The 21510-nt window shown below is 34.5% G+C and overlaps 2 protein-coding genes across 4 annotated transcripts; both read right to left on the bottom strand.

The window, feature by feature from the left end:
• Window positions 1-8728: 8728 nt before the first annotated feature.
• On the bottom strand, window positions 8729-12398 carry tusc2b (tumor suppressor 2, mitochondrial calcium regulator b). 2 transcript variants are annotated; one of them, XM_059543070.1, is made up of 4 exons: window positions 12244-12398; window positions 11574-11771; window positions 9714-9834; window positions 8729-9620 (listed from the first exon to the last, which is right to left on the bottom strand). In XM_059543070.1, the coding sequence occupies exons 2-4, from the start codon at window positions 11723-11725 to the stop codon at window positions 9555-9557; spliced, it is 339 nt and encodes a 112-aa protein (XP_059399053.1). In that variant the 5' UTR covers window positions 11726-11771; window positions 12244-12398; the 3' UTR covers window positions 8729-9554. The 2 variants fall into 2 exon arrangements, with proteins under 2 accessions (XP_059399053.1, XP_059399054.1); XM_059543071.1 differs by having other exon boundaries at window positions 12342-12383.
• Window positions 12399-13038: 640 nt separating this feature from the next.
• On the bottom strand, window positions 13039-21510 carry LOC132131655 (ras association domain-containing protein 1-like). Of its 2 annotated transcripts, XM_059543716.1 has the most exons (8): window positions 21424-21510; window positions 19780-20328; window positions 18434-18558; window positions 14888-14992; window positions 13761-14043; window positions 13563-13678; window positions 13317-13463; window positions 13039-13286 (listed from the first exon to the last, which is right to left on the bottom strand). In XM_059543716.1, exons 2-8 carry the CDS (start codon window positions 20060-20062, stop codon window positions 13284-13286), a joined length of 1062 nt encoding a protein of 353 aa, XP_059399699.1. In that variant the 5' UTR covers window positions 20063-20328; window positions 21424-21510; the 3' UTR covers window positions 13039-13283. The 2 variants fall into 2 exon arrangements, with proteins under 2 accessions (XP_059399699.1, XP_059399700.1); XM_059543717.1 differs by lacking the exons at window positions 18434-18558; window positions 19780-20328; window positions 21424-21510 and adding an exon at window positions 16353-16621.

The raw sequence follows: 21510 nt of genomic DNA, 5'->3' as shown, positions 1-21510 counted from the left end.
TAAAAGAATAGAATTAGAATAATATGTTGTACTGAAACAAAACAAACAATAACAGAAAATTACTACAAATATAATTACATGAAGGTATTTCTAAATATAAGTGCAATGTAAAAACATGTAGGCTACGCAACAAGTGCACTAAATTTAAATGCAAGTATAGTAATTAACTCAATACAAAGCTGAAATAAAAATTACAGAAAATAAAAAATAAAAATTGTGTCCACACTTTAGACTGTTTGATGTTACATTCAAACCACCATGTGGTTCTTTCTTCTTTATGTATATATATTAATGACTTTATTATTTTTTTTATTTTTCATTATTTATGACATTTAAACCATACAGAATACATGCACCTCTGAACTAAATACTATGTAATAAAGCATTCTGGGTGGAAAAATAATATAGCATTTTTTTATGAAGCATAAAACAGTATTTGTTGTGCTTGTTATTTATGTAATAATTCATGCACCCAAAGGATGCATAATTTTTATATGACCAAAAAACTCTCTTTGTTTTAGGATCTACATGTTTAAACCCCCTTCAAATACACTGATCATCAATTTATGTGTTATACACGTATCATATTTCACTCCGAAATCACAAATGCACTCTTTTCTGCCTTTCCTTCCTTTTCTATATTTATTATTTTCCACATTATGAGGGTAAAACTACTGCATGACTGAAGACTCTGACTATTAAAAAGTCCTGAGGTAATATTAGGTTTGTACAAGGTACCATTATAGTAGCCTACTATGTTTTTGTTGTTGTTGTTTTTTTGGACATGTATCACTTTAATACCATGTTTTTCAACACAAATCACACTAATACGATATACTCTTGTGAATTACATTAGGCTACCAACTCTTCATTTATTGTATTAGACTACTCGAAAAGCTGACAGCTAAATGAGTCAGCATTGAAAATAACTAAACTTTTTAGAGCTTAGATTTAAAACATACATTTTTTAAACAGTACATTAAAACTGTAAAATAAGCCAGTAATGATGTTACGCAACATAGTGTTGGCAGAATGGGCATTAACCTTTGAGAGACAGGAAGTCAGCTGACTGCAGGGAAGAGCGCTTTCCTGTGACTTTTGGGACCATCCTGTGTGCTGACTCACCTGAAACTGATCATGTATTTGTGAATGAATCCACAAAACAATCCCAGCACCTCATAAATCCTCACTCACCATTCTTTGAACACATTTCACCATGAGTATCCTATTAACCCACTCGCTCTTTACGGATGCAAATGCTCACTAATGTTCCGAGAACAAAAGCTCTTTCAGCCTCATCTACGAATCCCTATAGGACGCCTATATTACATAAAGGCCTCCCGGAAAGTCCTTGTTTCCATGTGTTACAGTGAAGATGGGTGTAATGACAAGTTGCGGTCAGTGCTATAGGAGTTCAGAGGTCTATATTAGTGGAGAAGTGGAAGGGGGGCGGACAGAAGGAAAACCACCCACAGCTGCAGGCCAGAGGGGTCAGCTTTGATGTCGTCTTTGAACGGCAGATGTCACGAAAACGTCACAACTGAAATCAATCCAGTTGGGATACTTCATCTAGAACTGAAGATTAGGAAGTAGATCGGGTGCATTTATCGCTCAAATGATGAATACGGTGCGCGTATGTTTGCATCTGTCCGCAGCAGGAGGCAGACATTCCGGACGAGTCCCCACTCCGGGCGGAATACCTCAATCCTAAAACACATCTTGTTCTAATAAAGGACTGTAAGAGCCAACACAGACCCTTCCAGCCTCTTATAAACAGAGGACAGATCATACAGCTGTGAGTGTTTTGCACCACTAATGTCTAATTATGCGAGGTAAAAACATGAAAAAACTCTCCATCTGACTTTGACAGGTGTATGTTCCTTAATTAATGTTCAAATTCTCTTTGGAAATCTCATGGCCACTGTTTTTATCATTTATTATATATATATATATATGTATATATATATTTTTTTTTTTCTGTGAATTGAAATAAATTAAATATAAACAAAAAATATAAAAACTTAATTCATTCAGGTTAGTTGAGAAAGAAAACAAAATCACATTTTGTTTAGTTTAAGTACTAAAATGACTAAATGTGAATTAAAAGTGATAGCTTAAATGTCATTGACGTTAAACTTTGAGCAAAATGTTGGAAAAATACCCAAGCGCATTTGGGATTTCACATCTGGCAAAGGGAAATGTTGTCAATTAAACTGCCTTAAATGTAATATTTTTCTCTCACTTGCAAAACCTAAAAAAACTTGTAATATGGACTACTTTTATACTATTTTCAAAATACATTTTTTGTACTTTGTGGACCTTGAAAACTGCAGTCTCCGTTCACTTTTATAGTAAGGAAAAGAGCAGCTTGGACAATCTACAGAATGTCTTCTATGAAAAAGAGACAATCTTATGTGTATGAATTGATATGATTGTGAGTAAATGATGACAGAATTTAAATTTGTAATATATTCGTAAACTTACCATGTTTTATCTATACTGTCTATATATCTATGGTACACTACATTCATTCGGTTTTTAGAAATATATTTAACATACATTTAAGAGATTTTTCTCCAGAAAACTTTTCAAATGAACACTTTCTTTTTTATGCCATGTCAAATAAAAGCTCCTACTCACAGTGCTGAAAGCTTGTCTCTCTCTCTCTCGCAGCAGACAGATGTCTTCAGTAGTTTCTATGTGTGGATGTACACCTGCTTCAGCTCGCCTGTCACTGACTGCACAGCTGCTTTAAGAGAGACTCACAGTTTTGATCTGGGAGAGACCACACCCCTGTACTTCCTACACATTCCTGCCCGTCTCACCCACCCTCCACCAGCCCCGGGATCCTGGCCAGACTCATGATCTTACCGTCACTGAGGATTGGATTTGAGTGGCTTAGTTTGATCTCAGACCAGACCCTGCGGGAGACCCCATGCAGCTCCCACTTCTGATACCAATGTGATATAAGAGTCTCCCACCTCTGAGCAGAACTTAAGGAGACTAATAAATCACTGCGAAAGTGATGAAACTGTAGAAGGTGGCTGAGATGGAGGCGAGAATGCTTATGACAAAGCTTTATAGCAAAATAAATTAATAGATCTTAAAAGAAATATAGTAGAATATGCCACTAGTAACACTTAAGGTCATGGATTTCATTCCCAGGGGATATAAATACTGATAAATAAAAAAAAGCTCATCTCTCGTGGAGATCATATGACAGAATTAATAGAGCAAAAACTTCATGTATCCACACCAGTAGGTGTCAGCATGTTCTGAGTTCAAAACCACTACAGCCTTTTATTAAGAAAGGATAGATTATTATTATTATTATTTTTTAAATAGTTTATTGAACAATATTAACAACTTAATTGGCCTGGTACAACAAATGAAATGTCTTCACAGACAACAGACAAGCACCCCACATAGGATAGAAAATATAAATAAAGAAGAAAGTATAGATACAACCTCGAATGATTTTCAATGCTATTGCGTAATTACGAGTCAAAATGAAATAATAATAAATAAATAAATAAAACTGACACCTTGGTTAATTTCATTTTATTTAATAATAACTAAAACTGAAATAAAAAGAGTAAAAATAAATATATATTTTTTTAAAAGTTATTAAAACAACAAAGTTGCGAAAACTTTATCTACAAGTAAAATGGAAACAAAACGTATTACAAATATTAATACATGCTTAGTATAGTAATGACACTATAATAATGGATAAAAGGTTCCGATAAATAAAAAAAAGTTTTATTTTCCTTGATAGAGATCATATGATGTCATAAAAGTTCATGCAACTTTTGTATTACTACTTTATAAATAAATTTTAAAAAGGTGCTTTAAAGTGCAGTTTTATTACTATTGTTCAAAGAATTTCCACAGGTGAAATCCAGTCATTTTAATATAATCTACACAATTCAGAATTTTTCGTGAGAGCAAAAGATTTTTCCACGCAGATTTCGCATCGGGTTCAAGTTGGTCACCTGGTTTTGCCAACAGAAATGTGCTTGGTTTGTGCGTACATCGCTACATTATTGACAACATTTTGTTTTATTTTGCCATTTTTTTAATACCATAAAATACAGATTGTTAAATCTGTACAAGCTACATTTCCATTGTTGTTTTTCTATGTAAACCTCCTATGGATGTCTTTAATTGTTGCGTTGAGAAGTTAGCATGTTCCCGTGGTTATTATGGTGCCCAGGTTGGTAAAAAAGCACTCATTTTATCATTTGCTGCTGAGAAAATTTGAAGTCTAGAAAAAAAATTAAATAAAAATCTGACACGCCACACAATTTGAATTATAATTCTTGTCCATGGCAGAAAAAATAAAATAAAATTGGCTCATAGTTTAAACATTTACATCAGTGGAGTCTGAAAGGCTTGTTTCGAGTGATGAATCTCTGAGTAAAAATCAGTCAGCTCTGTCTTCGCTAATCAGAAGATCGATAACCGACCTCCTGTGTCTGAGCGAAGCGGTCATCAAGTTTGACGAAGCCAGTAAACACAGCTGAACTGCCCTCCATGCCTTTCTCTTGTTTCCTCTTCTTTGCTGACTCAGGAGCAGCTTTCGGGGGGTTTTGCAGAGAAAGCAAAGAACAGAGACCCGTGGGTAAAAACAAGAGAGGGACAGAATCCTTAAAACTCTTGAGCTCAGCAATAACATGCCACTTTATTGAAAAATGGATATGAAAACACTGAAATCTGATTATACGCACACTTGCTTTACTGACAGAAACCGACACATAATTAAATCCATCGGGCAGTTTTAGTTCCTTAAAGGAACAGTGCACAATGTATTATTATTAACCAAATTATTATATTAATTAATAATTATATGTTATAAAATCATTTTAATGTAAATTAACATTTATTATTAATTTTCCAATTTATATTTATTCATTCCAAATAAATATTGTCCCATTTTAGTATGTAGAAGCGTAGCCTGAACACTCTTCTAGTAACTCTAAGAAAATGATGTGTTTTAGTCAATTTGAGGCTAAGTTCGGCCTAAAATAAACCCAAGGTACAAACACTTCTGTAATGTACTGATCAGATATTTCTGGCCTAAAATATGAATTTTGAGTAAGCAATATTATGGGATCGAGGACTCATATTTTAGACGGTAGCAACAGACTGAAGTTAAAATGCCTCAAAGATAGAGTTGTTTCTTACAAACAAGCAGCTTTTCTCTTTGTAAGACATTAAGTGATGGACTGGATTTCTTGTGGATTATTGTGATGTTTTTATCAGCTGTTTGGACTCTCATTCTGACGGCACCCATTCACTGCAGATGACCCATTTGTTTCTCCAGACCTGTTCTGGTGAAGAAACAAACTCATCAACATCTTGAATGACTTGAGAGTGGGTACCTTGTTTTGGCAAATGTTAATTTCTGTGTACTATTCCTTTAAAGTCACACTTTCACTGTTTCCTGTGTCAGTGAATGGAATGAGTACGAATTCAAGATTTCCCCTTGATCATCCTGTTCCTCTCCCAGGGCTCATGAGTCTGTTGGTCAGTACAGTCACTGTTCTGAAGGGAAGGAAGGTCACTTCCACCAGCAGGACATGGATGCCTGGCACAGCAAGAATCAGGCTGCTGTGCGTCAATGCCGGGAGAAGGACACGGTGCCCAAGGACACATCATTAAAAAGGGCTGCATGAATTTTTCTAAACAATCCCATTATGGAAAAAAAGACATTTGGGGATGTTTATTTTCTATGTTACAAACTCACCATAAAGCAAAATTTATAGGCTTAAGGAACATTTACAGCTCAAACCGAGAGTTTGGAACATTCCTGTTCGCATGGCTAAATATTTGAAATATATGAACGCTGTTGCCTAATGACCCGGAGGATTTAATTACTGAGAATCATCTGAAAGTAATTAAGGAGGACCAGCTCACATCGATTGATCAGCCCTACACACACTCTCAACTGCTATGCTTGGAATGAAATACATGATGCAAACTATTAAAAATAATATCTGAATCAGTGAATCAGTGTACAACAGGGTTATTATAGTTGAAATTAATTATCATTTAAATTAAATAAATGTTAATTAAACAAAATATTTTGAAATATAGTTTTTATTTCAGCTAGGCAACATTTCTCATTTTCATTTTCACCCTGTCGTACTTGATGTACTCAAATAACTAAAACTGAGAAACAAATTAATATAAACTATATAGACATTTATTTTTAAATTACTAAAATCTATTAATAAAACTATAGTAGCATTTCATTGATCCTAAAGTAACACTGGTGTGCGATATGTAAACACTTCAAACATTGCATTTTTGAAAGGAATATAGTATTAGCATATGTATACTGCCTGTTTTTCTAAATTAAACAGTGATGAAAGCTTCAAATAGTAGTAGTCTACACAAAAACACTTTGCAAGTGTAATTCAGCAAGAGATACTAGCATACTGCACATTCAACACAGTCTCATGACATTTTGTCAATTTGACATTTGTGTTTTTGCATGACTCACTTATGCAGTGCAGCTTCATGCTTACTTTATTACAAATTGTACATTTTCCTATGATTCACACTGTACACATTTGTACAAAATTTGTAAAACACTTATTTGGGATATAAAATTGTTTCAAATGCACTTAAGTAGTTTGAGTAGCTCATATGATAGAAATTACGAGTCTCCAGACACAGCAACTAAAAGCCATCACAGCTCATTTTTCACCTCTCCATGGAAATCACAGCTAATCTTCAGAAGATCAATCAGGAATAAGCATCACAACTGGGAATATGGAATCATGGATATGGAATGTAGATCCAATACAGTAGTGAAAATATAGTTGAAGAAAGTGTTAGACATGTTATTTGCTTGCTGAAGTGTTCGGAGTTGTTATTAGCACAACGCTATGTGGTAACTAGCCTGTTCTGAGTGTTTGCTAGGTGGCTGTTCTGGCCAGAGTCAACAAATCCCACCCAAGTCTCTATGATGGGAATTATTTGCTCATTTAATCCTCTGAAAGCCTCTTACTTAGAACAAGCCAAATGATTTGATAAATCATTAATGTTTGTAGCACAAATGGTGGTGGGACACTTTACACGGCCCCTTTACACCAAAAACTAGGCTATAGACCTAAGAAACGTTTGAAATCTGGATGTGTAGCTTACAAAAATGCATGGATTCTGTACATGGGGCCTTTATTCACCCCCCTGGAGCCATGTTAGGGGCGTTTTATTACAGATGCACGCACTTTATTTAACGTCTTCTGAACTGTTGACAACAAACACCCGCTTTCCACATTAAAAGGCTTGTTTTTAATAATTTTTAATATAACTCCGATTGGATTATTCTGAAAGAGAAAAGTCCTAGGATGCTTCCAGGATGAGAAGATGGACGAATTTTCATTCTCAGGTGAACTAACTCTTTAACAATGTTGCTGAAGTTTGAAGCGACCCCAATTACATGATATTTAGCCCTTGGAATCCAAATTTTACCTTGGGAACCCCACCAAAAAAACATTTATTTTACCCCCAAGATTGCGAATTTTAATGATGGACCACCCTCAATATGTGATTAGGCGGGCTTTTTGTGAAAACATGGCTACTTCATCCTGTTGTGTTCTTTAAAGTAGGAGGGATTCTGATTTGCCGTTAGTTTTTATCATTCATCAACAGGGGAAAAAAGTTCCTCTGTTATCGTTTCAATAGATTTCAGAATAATTATTAAAACTTAAGTTTTTATCTCCTTGGTTTGAACGGGTCTTTATTGTTAGCTGTTTGTTAAAATCTCTAAGCAATAATAGTGAGGCCTGATTTTGCAATCCTATAAATTAGTCTACCCTCAGGTCCACATGATTTTCCTGAGTTTCTGCCAGTGCCTTTGTTCAGTTCAGTGATTTGCATTGCTGGAAAACGGTCTTTGTGATGACAAAGTTCCCTCGAGCAGAGTTAACATGCTATTTTGTTTGTGGATGGGAACATGTAAGAAAGGAAGCAAAGGTTGAGTTCAGTCCTGGGGAAAAAAACAATAGAGTTCGACTAGAGGACAGTGGGGAAAAACAGACTACAGGAGGAAAAGACGGGCGACTGCTCGAGAGATAAAACAGCTTTAAGTGTTAGAAGTTGTCTAGCAGGCTAAGTATGAAACACAATTAAACTGATCATTGAGAAACACTATAAATACTGGTTTCAGGACCTTAAAAACAACATTAACTCACCTTAGGCCTCATTTAGTTTCTAGGGTGACAATTTAAAGTAACAGTTCACCCAAAATTGAAAAACTGTTTGAAATGTACTCATTCTTAGACCATCAAAAAAGATTTAGTTGGCATTTTTTCATCTGAAAAAAAGAAAAATTGGGTAAAATTTAGGATTACATCATGTTCGCCTTCGCCAATGGTTCTTCTGCAGTGAATAGGTGCCGAACAGCTGATAAAAACATCACTAATACACAAGTAATCCTCATGACTACAGTCAAAGATGCGATTGGTGTAAGAAGAAATAAGAAAAATGCAATTAATAAGTTAACCTACATTTAAGTCAAGCTGCAAAAGGGTCCAAATGATGTCACTTCCTATGCACCACATTTTATGGAATATTCAATAGTAGGAATAATTCATATAAAATTTTATGCAGTGAATATAGTAATATCACCTCGATTAATTCCACTAGAATTAGGTTCACCTACATTAATTCTCACTTAATATTCTTAGGTTTTAAAACCGAATGAATAGACAAAGAGTTTGATGTGCATTTATACATGGTATTTTCTTTAATGCCATCTGGTCATTAAAACTGTAATAAATAAAGACTGCCACAACAGTGAGGGGGTGGGGCTTCTCACAGTGACTGGCAGTACTGTGTCAGTCAGTGCCTTAACCATTCAATCAAGGAGCGGCAGCAATTCTATCATCCAATCAGCATATAAACAAATCACAGCATAGTAAACAGCCATTCATTCTCTCTTACAGGCTGAAAAGAAAGCAGAATCAGTTCTATAGGAACTACATGCAAAATTCAGGCTGTAGTTTTACTCACTTTTGTACCGTCCCTAATTGTGTTACATCTATGAACATCGCATCCTGATGATCTGCGACGCTCTGCTTGTTACACAATGCCCGTCAATTAAAGCATTCAAATGCAACCTGTTCTTTCAAAGGGCTTCTTCAAAATTCTAAACAGAATGTTCTAGAAGGTCCTCAAGAGTCCTTCATGACGTGCTCCTGATAAAAGTCAAACATTGCTAAATATTCTCTATTTCTATGGTCACATACAAACAAACATACTGTCGTACACAAATCACACTTAGTGTCTTGGCCGTATAGCCCATAGTAGTCTTCATGTGGATGATTACGAGAAAACAAAAAGAGTCAGACATCATTGTCAGACCGCAGCCTCTTCTCAGTCACACAGCCGGAGCATCTTTCGGCTCGTTTGCCGGGATTCCACGTACACTCATCAAGCCCTCCCAAACACAAGGGGGCACTACACAGCAAGCGTGTACGGGATCCAGCGGGTGGGAGTAAAATGAGGAGGGACGGATTCTTCGCATGAGGTCGCCGATGGCATCAAACTTCACAGATGACTACCGGAAAATCGACGTGGATACAAGGGTGATCCAATCTGATGACTCCCTATGGAAAAATTCGCAATAAATTGTTTATCGTAATAATTTAACGATTAAATCATGCAGCAAATGTTCACAAAAGACTATGATGCTGACTAACCTGAGGTATGAGATTCTTGTGGATTCGTTTTAGTTTGGCTTTCTTGCGGCCATTTTTTGTTACTACGGTTTCTTCGTAAAACTCGTGCGCAAGGTCGCCGTCCTCATCGAAGTACATAGAGCTTTAAAACAAGAATAAAAGTTAGAAAACATAAATAAGCAATGTTTAATACCTTTTCATGAGTCTTAAGGCCTGTTCACACCAACACAACGATAACTAATTTAGCATCCACACTAATGCACAATAACGCTTTATTATAATCGAATGCTGCGGTTTTGTTATCTGCACCTTTAGACGGTTGAGTTCTTAATAGCAGGATCGACTCTAGAGCTGCACGAAAAATCGAATTCAACATTTAATGCTTATCTTGTAATTAAAGCCGGTTCTGTAATCAGCGGTAAATCTCCATCACCTGTGTGCTTTCACATGGAGAAGCATTTACTACACAGAGCCGTTGTTCACTAAAAAGCTGCGCAAAATATGAATGTGTTTTTGTGCAGCTTGTTAGTAAACAACGGCTTTGTGTAGTTAATGCTTCTCCTGTTTTTAATTGTTCTTAAGCTAGAAAAAAAACCTTGTCCTGACAGTGATTCCAACAATGTCGTTGTTCTTTGCCGTTATCGTTATAATTATAGTATTGCATAGAAGGGGAACAGTAATTAAAGCATTAGATTTGTTGCTATCGTTATTGCTCTTGGTCATTTTGTGCATTATACTGCGCAGATTTTCCATAATTTTTCTATATAAACATTCTGAAGAGGTTTGCATAGAATGCTCATATAAAGAAATGTATATAATTTCTTGCATAGTAAATATTTTGCAGGTAATACTTTAGAATAAAGGTCCATTAGTTAATGTTAGTTAATTCATTAATTAACATGCACAAACAGTGAGCAATACATTACTTTATTACTGTTAGTTCATGTAAATACAGTTATTCATTGTTAGTTCATGCTAATTCCCAGTGAATTAACTAATGTTAACAAGCACAACTTTTGATTTGAATAATACATTAGTAAATGTTGAAATTAACAAACTAAGATTAATAAATGCTGTAGAAGGATTGTTCTTGCTTAGATCATGTTAACTAATGCAGTTAACTAACATTAACTAATAGACCATTACTCTACAGTGTTACCATTTTGCATATAAATGCATGTTTTATTACTAGGATGCTTCATTTTTATTTTTACAGAAAATATGTAATACAAATTAAAGATTCAGAAAAAAATATTTATTTTTATTGTTTTGCATAAAATGGGTTTCAAAGGATGAATTTTGAGATTTTAAGTTTTCAAGTGATTTATAATTTCTGATGATTTCTAAACAAAGAAGAACTTTTTTGACAGGTCAGAATTCCTGTTATGATATTGAAGTGCACTCTTGCCTTAAATTAATCTATTTCTTTTCCTACATAATTTGTAACAAAAAAGATTGGTAAAATATCTATTTAGGAGTCTTAGACCTTTCCAACAATATATAGTTTGTCATGATTAGATTTGATTTAGTTGTAATATAGTGAAGTAAATGTAAGAGGCCCACCGAGGAGCCCAGTGGCAGTTAACAGGTTAAAGATTTACAAATAAGATGAGTTATGTAAACCAGATCCCCCTGTCAAGGTTTATTTTGCAATAATGTATCGTAGTGTACTTAACACCAAATATTCCGTTTCCTTGATGACTCTGAACAGTTTGAAAACGTTACTTTCCAAATCTGCAGTGAAACTCAAGTACGTCTGTTGTTCAGATCATCCGTTTCTTGATGCCAGTGTACGTGGCACACTGGTCCAGTCATGCTGTCTGAAATGAAGTCACGCTGTCTGAAATGAAGTCACATGCCAGGAGCTGTGGTTATATTTACCTCCTCCTGGTAAACACGAAAGGCGTCGCGTTTCGGATGCTCCGCACCCGGGACAGGCTCTGCTCATGGCCGTCTTTAGCAGGTTCATCTCCACCACCCGAACCTGAAAACGGCCAGTAGCCTTTACCTTTAGACCCGCTGCCACCCATCATGGGCTGCAGAACATTATTCTCCTGCTCGGGTCACAGTCGTACAGCTCTGGAAGAAGAAACAATCAACTGTTACTGAACTCATAGTGTTAAATATTCACATAATTGATCTGATAATGTCCTTCAGGATGAAATATGGCTACCCTTTATGACACGGGAAACCTGGGATCTCTGCTTTCCCACTCAAACATATAATTAAAGGAAAATCCATCATAATTTGATTTAGGTTCTAGACACTAATAATAGACACTAATAATATTTTATATAACATATTTCCACCTCATCATTAACATATAGCACATGTAGCAATCTAGATTGTGTTTGACAACCAAATAATTTAGTAAATTAATAAAAATAGTTTTGTTACTAATTAAAAACTCTCCGCTGAATTACTTTGTTTTCTAATAGTAAATAATACATTGATGTAGCTTTCATGCTAATACGGCTAACATCATCATAATGTCCTACAACGTTTGTGTCTGTAACATACAGTTATTCATATTTATAATGATGACGCTTACTTGAACGAAGTGTCTGCTGATAAATGAAGAAGATCAACGGAAATAGTGAGAATTAACGCCGGTTTAAACTGATTTATTGAATGTGCAAAGCCACTCACAGACGGACCGCCGCAGATCAGAGAATCAAGACACGCTCAGCTGCTCATCCGGCTGAAACCGGAAATTACGTGGTAGCGCTCCGGTGAGGACAATGGCTAAAATAAAAGTATTTTTTGTCAAATTTTATTTATTATTGTCGTGTTTTTTTTTTTTTTGGTGTCGCTGTATATCTATTTTTTAAAGCTATTTTTTGAAACAGTCTATTTTTCTGTATGATAAGCACCCAACTTTGGAATTACATCACTGATTAAAATAAGTAAGAAATAATTAAAAATGGTTGGGCATATCAGTTATGAAATAATTTAACACAATTTCTATCAAAAAATTACTGCTTTTTTAATTACATTGTCGCACTGTGAAGTATTCAATAGCAAACATTTTTTCAAATAGAAAATGTCTTGAAAACTAAATGATTTGCCTTTCTATTAATGTTTCCATGCTTAAATTGTAATTACTATTAAATGTAATTAATTAAATTTATATAATTTCATGGTTATTGGAAACAACAACAACAACAAATATAAGGGAAAAATATTTTATTTCATTTCATTGATAAATATTCAATATATACATGGGAGCTTCAATATCTGACAAGTACTGCATCACTAAATATTGTAATTTTAATACAGAAATAAAAATAAACTCTTTTTTTCCCTATTACAAGGCTGAAAATACTCTTTAATCTGCATTTGACATATGCGGCTCACACTGGAACGACGTCACTCCACAGCTGGATTTACAGATACGACTGCAACATTTCTTCAAGTGTAACGTCACAGTCCTCTCACGCTCACCAGTCACCATTAAACACACGCTAATCCTCTCTCTCACTGCACTTACAACCCTCCTCATGTCCACTGCAGGACAAAGGGCTCTTCCACACACTCTCTGGATTCAGATACAGTAATAAGCCGTGTACGAGCGTCCTCAGCATGCTTCCTTCATTTGAGAGGTATGAGAAGCAGCTTGTTTCAGCCCGGCGTGCTGACGTTCTTTAGAGCCTCTTTCATCTTGTCTCTGGCCAGAGTGTAGCGCCGCACGATCTGCCGCACGTGATCCTCCTCCTCACGCTGCAGGATGCGCAGGAAGTTCTTAAGTTCAGGAAAACTGAACCCATCCCACTGCCAGAAGAAACAACATGCTGGTCATTCCTCAAATGTCTGTATATACCTTTAAACACATAATGATAATGAGTTCCTCTCAGAAGATTGTTTACTCACATTGACTTCCCCGGTTTCATTCTCTTTAAGGACTAAACTGAGGACTTTCTCGTTGGGTCCAGCACACAGACTCAGGAAAAGCGGACGCTCATCATCTGCTAACTTCCTTAGGTACACTAAAAAGAGAAAGACAACATGATATTTATTGTTTATTATAAGAATAGATGTGAAAAACTACGAAGGGTCAGTTCAGCAAACCTTGGTTCTGTCGCTCACTGCGTTCAAACAGGGAGAACTTGGCCGGATTGTCCACCACGGTGAATTTCTTCAGCAGTGCCTGGATGACCTCTTTGGCCCGTGTGCTGGAGCTGATGTGCAGGTGTTTGACCGTGTCTCTGGGCAGGTAGAATGAGGTGCGACGCTTCAGTGCTTTGTGTTCCCGTCCTGAGGAGGAGGACGTGATCTGTGGAGGAGGGAGAGATACGGGCCGGGCCAGCTTAAACTGGACCTTTATGAAGCCAGTGTAAGATCCATCACGGTTCTGACGGGGAGGACAAGAAAACATTTTACAGTTACACACTGAAATGTGATACTTGTGGTGAACACCACAAATAAATATACATAATATAATATCTTATTAATTTATATTATTGCACTTATGTTTCATAATTATGTGTTATTAAAGTTAGTTATTATAATAAAAAGACCAAAAAAAAACCTATATGTATATGAAATAATGTATAATAAATTATTATTATGTATTATTTTGTTTTATTGTGGTGCAAAAACCAGTGAATAAATATTTTTATGAATTTATAAACAATAAATTATGTAAATTATGTATTAGTATTTTTAAACATATTTTATTATAAACAACAGTACTTTATATCACATAATTACTTGATAGTTAAATAAAATAAAAATTCTAATTAATTTACTAATATTTGCTCTTAAATAATAATTAGGTAATACCTATTTAATCTTAAATAATAATGCATTTAAATAAGGAAATATATATATATATATATATAAATATATATATATATAAATATAAATAAAGGATATAATTGATATCACATTTTAATCAATTCTATTTTATACATTTTGTTATTAACTAATAGATTATATAATAGATACATTTTTATATAATATAACAATTTCTAAATTAGTATATGCCTACATTATATTATTACATTTAAATAAACATATTCATCTAATTTTATGTTAGAATAAATAAATATCATTTTGATAATATATCACAGTTTTGAATGAAAGTTATGTGACGTGGCCAAGTATGGTGTTCCATACTCAGAATTCTTGAGTCCTTGACAAAAAAACAGTATGATATTTTTACTTTTTGTTTTTACACTGACAGGTTTCCTTACCAAGACCATGAAGAGGTTGCTGTTGACCTGAGCGTTGTATTCTTTCACTTTCTGTTGTATTTGACTGACAGACAGCTCTGGTTTTCTCCAGTCCACTAGCTCATCCTGTAGGACAAGAGGACAGGACAGTGTGTGACACATCACATGAGCACAAGAGAGAGGAGAAGAAACCTCAAGACAGATTCAGATCGGCTCATGCATTCCTCAAGATATAACAAACAGAGAACATGTGGGAAACCATAGTCCTAAACTCAGTTTTCCTGAGATACAAACTAATAAGAATCAGATTTTGAAGAACTCTGACATAAATGTCTGACTTTTATGCAACTGTATTGAACCGCAATATCTGGTTGTTTTTGTACAGCAGAACAATCGCAGGCTGAGGCATAAAGTGGGTTTGAAATCGGCTTTCAGATCCAGCTGGATTCCTTTACCCACAATTCACAGAGAAAACAATCATCCCTCATCCAGAAATAGCAGGCAGGAAGTGACACACACACACACACACACACACTGTTCCACACACACACACACACACACACACACACACACACACACGCACAGTTAACCAGTTATTATTCAATTATTTTATTAATTAAATTATTAATTAGTTTAATTCATATGGTGCTATTTAATTCTGTTTCACAATACATATAGCTTTTTTTTTTACTGTATTGATAAAAGTACCATATAAATTGAAATAATTAAATATAAATTTAAGTAGCTATTAAATAAGTATATAATAAACACTTAATATATAACAAATAAAGCCACTGTTTTGAATCTAAAAATGAATGCATATTTAAAAAAATTATTGTAATGTTAATAAATTATGAATGCAAAAGAAAAATTCCTCCAATAATGTACAATTTAAAGCATTGCACCATTAGATTATTACACAGTGTGTTTCAGTGATGTCACATGAATGAAAACAAACCTGGTCCACTTGTATCTTTTATATTACGATTCTTTAAACCGATTAAGTGCTATAAAGAGACATGACAAGAAAGCAGTGATGGTTGGATTGGTTAATCATAAAGAACTACTCAGCATCATAGACACCATATGCTCAGCATGACATAATTTAAAGAGGAACCCCCCCCCCCCCCCACTCCCACCCAACATACACACACACACACACACACACACGTCTAAAAAAAAAAAAAGTCTAAATTATACAAGAATACAAATATTTAAAAAAAATAATATATATTTTGATTAAAACTGATGATTATACTTTTAAATAATTGTTTACATTACTGAAAATTATTGGGAGTTGATTTAAGCATCATTTAAAATAAACACGCACGCGCATTGTTGGCACAACGAATCGTAAGATATCCGTTAGTTCAGTTTCTCCTGTTCAAACTGGACTATAAAGTCACAAAGCCGCCCAAAAACGTCAAAAGAAACACACACAAAAAACAAAGGTACATTAATTAATGACCATTAACCACTGTCTTACTTTTTCCTTGCGTTTTTTGGTCTTTCTAAATGACGTGCGCGCGGTGTAGAACTGCTCGAGCTCGTGCTCGGAGTCGCTCTGGCTGCAGTATCCGCTGCTCCCGCTGCTGCCCCACGTCATCTCGAACAACTCGCAGTCCGTCATTATCACACCGAAAGCAGCTGGACCGGGACCGTGGAAGAGTTTCCGCAGCGTCTGAGGAGGAGGATGATGATGCGGCTGTCCGAGTCTGACCGACCTCGTGCAATCAGGGTGCAACCGTTTACGCGCTTTCTGAAACCCCACCCTTTCGCTATGCCACGCCCCCTCGCACACAGGCCCCTCCTCCATTCAGTCCTGACACGCCCCCGCAGAAACAATCGCAAACAGATTGTTTAAAACATAATTTAAACATAGGTAATATTTTATTTCTAACCAATAAAAGTATAATGACATCTAAATATAATTATATAACTGTTACAAAAATTGCATATAAAATATAATGCATTTAAAATAGTATGTTGATAATAGCAATAATAGCATAAATATAGCCTATTTTAAATAATAATTATTATTATGATTATATCCAATATTAGCAATTTGATACATGAAAATGATACAATAATTGTTTTAAAATATAACATTTATTTTCAATAGTACATTTATAGTAAATAGTAGCATACATTTGTTTTAGTAATGTATATTAGAATATATTATATTATATTATATTATATTATATTATATTATATTATATTATATTATATTATATTATATTATATTATATTATATTATATTATTATACAAAAGTATATTAGTAATAATAATAATTATTATTATTATTAGAATTATTATTTTCTACAATATTATCAATTCACATCCAAACATTTAATATGACAAAGTGCAACAAACAATGTTCATCACTACACTGGGCGAATAAAAATATAATTAATCTAAAAATACATTAATATATAATAATATTATAGTAATATTTGTTATACAAATATATAACATTTCTTTGAAATGCTATATTTATAATAGCAAATAATAGTATAAATGTATTTTAAATATAAATTATTATTATGATCATTCAATATTTCCAATTAACAAACATTTGGTATGAAAGAAAATCTGTGCAACAAACAAACAATATAAATCACTGAAAATAAAAAATATAATCTACATGTAATTATATAATATTTGCATAAAATTACATATTTGTTATATATAAAATACAACACATACATCAAATAATACACTTATACTTGTAAATAAAAAGTATAACAGAATAAAAAAAACTTATGCTTAATTAAATGTAAATAATAATAGTAATAATTATTATTATTATTCTATAGAATATAATCATTGGTATGACACAAAAAGATGGGCTGCAAACAACATACATCACTACAGTGGACAAAAGAACTGCTGGATTTCAGCAGGATATTATATACATATAAATGTTTCATATATCCTGTGCCGTGATAAGAAAGACCATCACGCAAATGTTGCATGGCCAAATGAGAGTTTAAGATGATTTGCACATTTGTAATTAGCTAAGAGCTCCATTGTTGAGCTTATTAGTTCATTCAGCCAGCTGTCAGTCCTCCCCCATATCACTTTCACATCATTACTCAACAAACACTCACTTACACTGAAAATCAATGGCAGATCTCTTCTTCACAGATCCACACTGTGATTAGACCTCTCAATTATTATGTAAAAAGTAATTATAAACCAAATATCCAATGCAACTCTATATATACAAACTTTGTTAATAAATTTCACATTTTCAGAAAGCTTAAAAAAACAAAAAAAACAATCGATCTAGAAAATCAGGCCAGTTCATGTATTTATTTACATTTGAAATGTTAATAAGTGAGCAGATGCTTTATTGTGTCCTCTGTGGCGCTGTTGTAAATTGCACACGTCACTGTGTGTGTAGGATGGTAATAAAACCCGCACTGATGGCATATGGTGTGCTGAGATCTACGTCTAGCGACAGATGACAGGGTGGAATAATTTAATTACGGTTTAATGTAACACATGTGCATGTCTCTGATTTACATTTACTAGTAAACTCTCCTCTCTAGTAGTTCGCTCACCACATTAGTGTCTGTCTCGATCGTGTCCTCGCAGCAGTTTAGCTGTTCGCTGACGGCATCGCAGTTCAAGCTGCAGTCCAGTTGAATAAACGGTTGACAGCGGTAGTGACAAGTGTAATTACAGTCTAAAGAGACAAAAGGTTCATTCACAACCTTGAAAACACAAATACATATAAATCAAGCTATTTTGAAGAAGGTGTGTGATCAAACTGTTGCCGGTAGCCATTGACTTCTATTGTATGGAGAGAGAAAAACTACTACGGAAGTCAATGGCTACCGTCAAATGTTTGGTTGGCAACATTCTTCAAAATATCTTCTTTTGTGTTCAACAGAAGAAAGAAACTCGTACAGGCTTGAAACCTGAGGGTGCGTAAATGATGACGGAATTAACATTTTTGGGTGACTGTCTCTTTAAATACAGTTCTCCATTCACAGGACTTTATATGTTTTTTGGTGGCATAAACTGAACTTAGAGAGCTCAAGCTGTAATGGCCCAGAATAGTGTAATTCATCATAAATGAATGCACAGCGCCACCTGCTGGTCAGACTGATTGGTGTTCATTTGATGAATAAGTCATTCATCTGTGGTCTGGTTTTGACTGACCCATTTCTCAAGGCCTTATGAAGTGTAAAAACAATGCTGTTTACGAATTTGAATATCTATTATGATGTTTTAGGTAAATAGAGAAAGAGAAAAACAGAGAAAACTAAATTTTTAGCTTTTGATTTGCAGATTATGTGGGTATGTAATTGCAAATCTCATTGTTACAGATTCAAGACATCTGGGAGGTTGCCAGGGAATTGCTAAGCTGTTCAAGATGGTTGCTAAGGCATTTATTTATATTAGATTAAACAATTCAATTAAAAACAGTTAATTAAGCAATTACATTTTTTTATTGATTACGCATTTATTTACCGATTTACATATTTGTTATTATTTTAATACATGTATCAGTAATTTTCTTATTCTATTTGAATTATTTGCCAAAATTAAAAATCAGCTGCATGTATTTTAACATCAAATTATTTTATTTCAGTTACGATAACTTTTTAAGTTTATTTATTATTTTGTATTGATGCATTAAATAATGACATGATTGATTAATTTGCTATTTAATTTCCTCTTACATTTCTTGACTTTGTATTTACAGCACACACCCACACAATCTCTATCCAACAAAAGATACGGTCTAAACTGTCCATTGCACTGTCTAAACATCCCTTTCCTATTGTCTCACTGTCTCTGAGGGTCAGATTGTCTTGACAGTAGCATTTACACCGCGGAAGACAGATACCCCTGCGGAAATCGTCTCGATTATCTCGCAGCACACACATGAATGACTCACGTGTGCAGCGGAGGCTCTGGCGGTACAGGCCCCAGATGAACTCCCCGCACAGGTCACACCAGCTGAGCTGCGTCTGGCTGCAGGGCTGGAAGTCGTGTCCCCACCCCGGTTTACACGTCAGCCAGTCAGGGTCCTCCAGACGAACACGCTCCCCCACCATCCGCACCACCTTCCCTTTGCTCCACCTTTCAAGAGTGGGTCCTGCATGGGACAGAGGGGGCGCTAACTCGATGCGGTCATCAGGAGTCAAGTCCTGCAGTTCAATAAGTTCACTTTTTGCCATCTTGGGAATGCGAGAGGCTGAAAAGCATGGCTCAGTAGGTCATAGGAGATGATTTATAAATTCAGACCACATCAGAGCGACCATATTTACTCCAAACCAGGCCCACAGACTTCAAGTTCTGATGTGATTGCATGTCCAGGCTAAGAACAAACATGGATCACTTTGTCGATCCTGCAGTCTTAATACAAAAGAGATTATGTTTTTTTTTTGATGAGTTTTCAGAAAGCTGTCCTCTTAATTCAGTTTTCAGCAGCATCTGGCTCAATCTGAGGAAAAAAAACAGAGATTAGATTAGATTAGATTGTGGTGCTGTATGATTACAGCAAATATGGACAGTTATAATCTCTCTGATCTAAAAAGAACTCCATTAGTGTGTTTTACTATCAGTATATATATATATATATATATATATATATAAATAATATTTAAAATGGTGATATGTATTTATCGAGGGTGAGGAACCTTGATATTTGTTGAATAGAAGTAAATGTTTACTATGTATAGGATCTTATAAGATCTTTAAACATCAGACAGAAAGTCTACAAATGGGAATATATGGGGGATTTAACATGCAGCAGGATTGTGTGCAAAAAAATCTGTCCTTTACAGAAGCACTTGACAACATCTATCTGGAGGCTGATCAGTATGCATGAGAAGGGAAATTGTACTCAAGGGAGTTTTAGACCATTTTTGTTGTAGGGGCACCTCTTTTGGCTAATGTCCTAATCCAGAGAACAGCCTGAACAAATAACACATAAAATAGACAGATATAGTTAAGTGCAGAATAGAATAGAATAGAATAGAATACCAGATAAAGATTAGATTTGAAAGCACGTGCAACTGGCAAATTACTTTGGGAAATAATGCATAATAAATAAATTCTCCAATAAATGTGTATTTTATGTATATTTATGCAAGTTAATAAATGTAAATCTATAAATGCATGCTTAAAAATGATAAATACATTAATTAAAAATATATATAATAGAATACAGATTAAATGTGACTTCAAATGCATAAATAAATCCAGAGAATACAATATAGAAAACAAATAAACAGGATTAAACAATAAACGCATAAAAAAACAAACAAATACATGCATGAATGCATAAATACTAGAAGGTAACTTAACACAACAACCCAATAATAAATAAAAAAACTCATGTGAAGATGTGTAGTATTAAATGTAGACAAATAACAGAAATATATAGGCAAATAAACCAATATAATGAAATAATCTCTTACAGATTAGATTAGCAGTTTGACGTCATTGAAAAAAAGCCTAAAAACTTCAGAAAGTACCTTAGATTAGTCGTATTTGGCCCCTATTGTAGTAACTGTTTAAGAAGGCGAAAACATACCTTAAACCAAAACAAGTCACTTTTAGGGGTCAGCAGAAGATGTCAGATTGACAGTAAACGCGTCCGTTTTCTCAAATCCGTAATTTG

The sequence above is a fragment of the Carassius carassius genome, chromosome 48 (assembly GCF_963082965.1).
Source record: "Carassius carassius chromosome 48, fCarCar2.1, whole genome shotgun sequence".
Taxonomy (NCBI): Eukaryota; Metazoa; Chordata; class Actinopteri; order Cypriniformes; family Cyprinidae; genus Carassius; species Carassius carassius.
The sequence above is the reverse complement of the archived record's forward strand: the minus strand, read 5'-3'. Positions and strand labels throughout refer to the sequence as shown.

Coding starts and splice junctions, on each gene's coding strand:
- tusc2b (XM_059543070.1), bottom strand. CDS start 11,725: ATGATGGGTGGCAGCGGGTCTAAAGGTAAAGGCTACTGGCCGTTTTCA. Junction 9,835..11,573: donor TTCGTGTTTACCAGGAGGAG/GTAAATATAACC, acceptor CTTGTTTTAAAG/CTCTATGTACTTCGATGAGG. Junction 9,621..9,713: donor ACAAGAATCTCATACCTCAG/GTTAGTCAGCAT, acceptor ATTTTTCCATAG/GGAGTCATCAGATTGGATCA.
- LOC132131655 (XM_059543716.1), bottom strand. CDS start 20,062: ATGGCAAAAAGTGAACTTATTGAACTGCAGGACTTGACTCCTGATGAC. Junction 14,044..14,887: donor GCAACCTCTTCATGGTCTTG/GTAAGGAAACCT, acceptor CCTCCCCGTCAG/AACCGTGATGGATCTTACAC. Junction 13,679..13,760: donor CAGTGAGCGACAGAACCAAG/GTTTGCTGAACT, acceptor TTCTCTTTTTAG/TGTACCTAAGGAAGTTAGCA.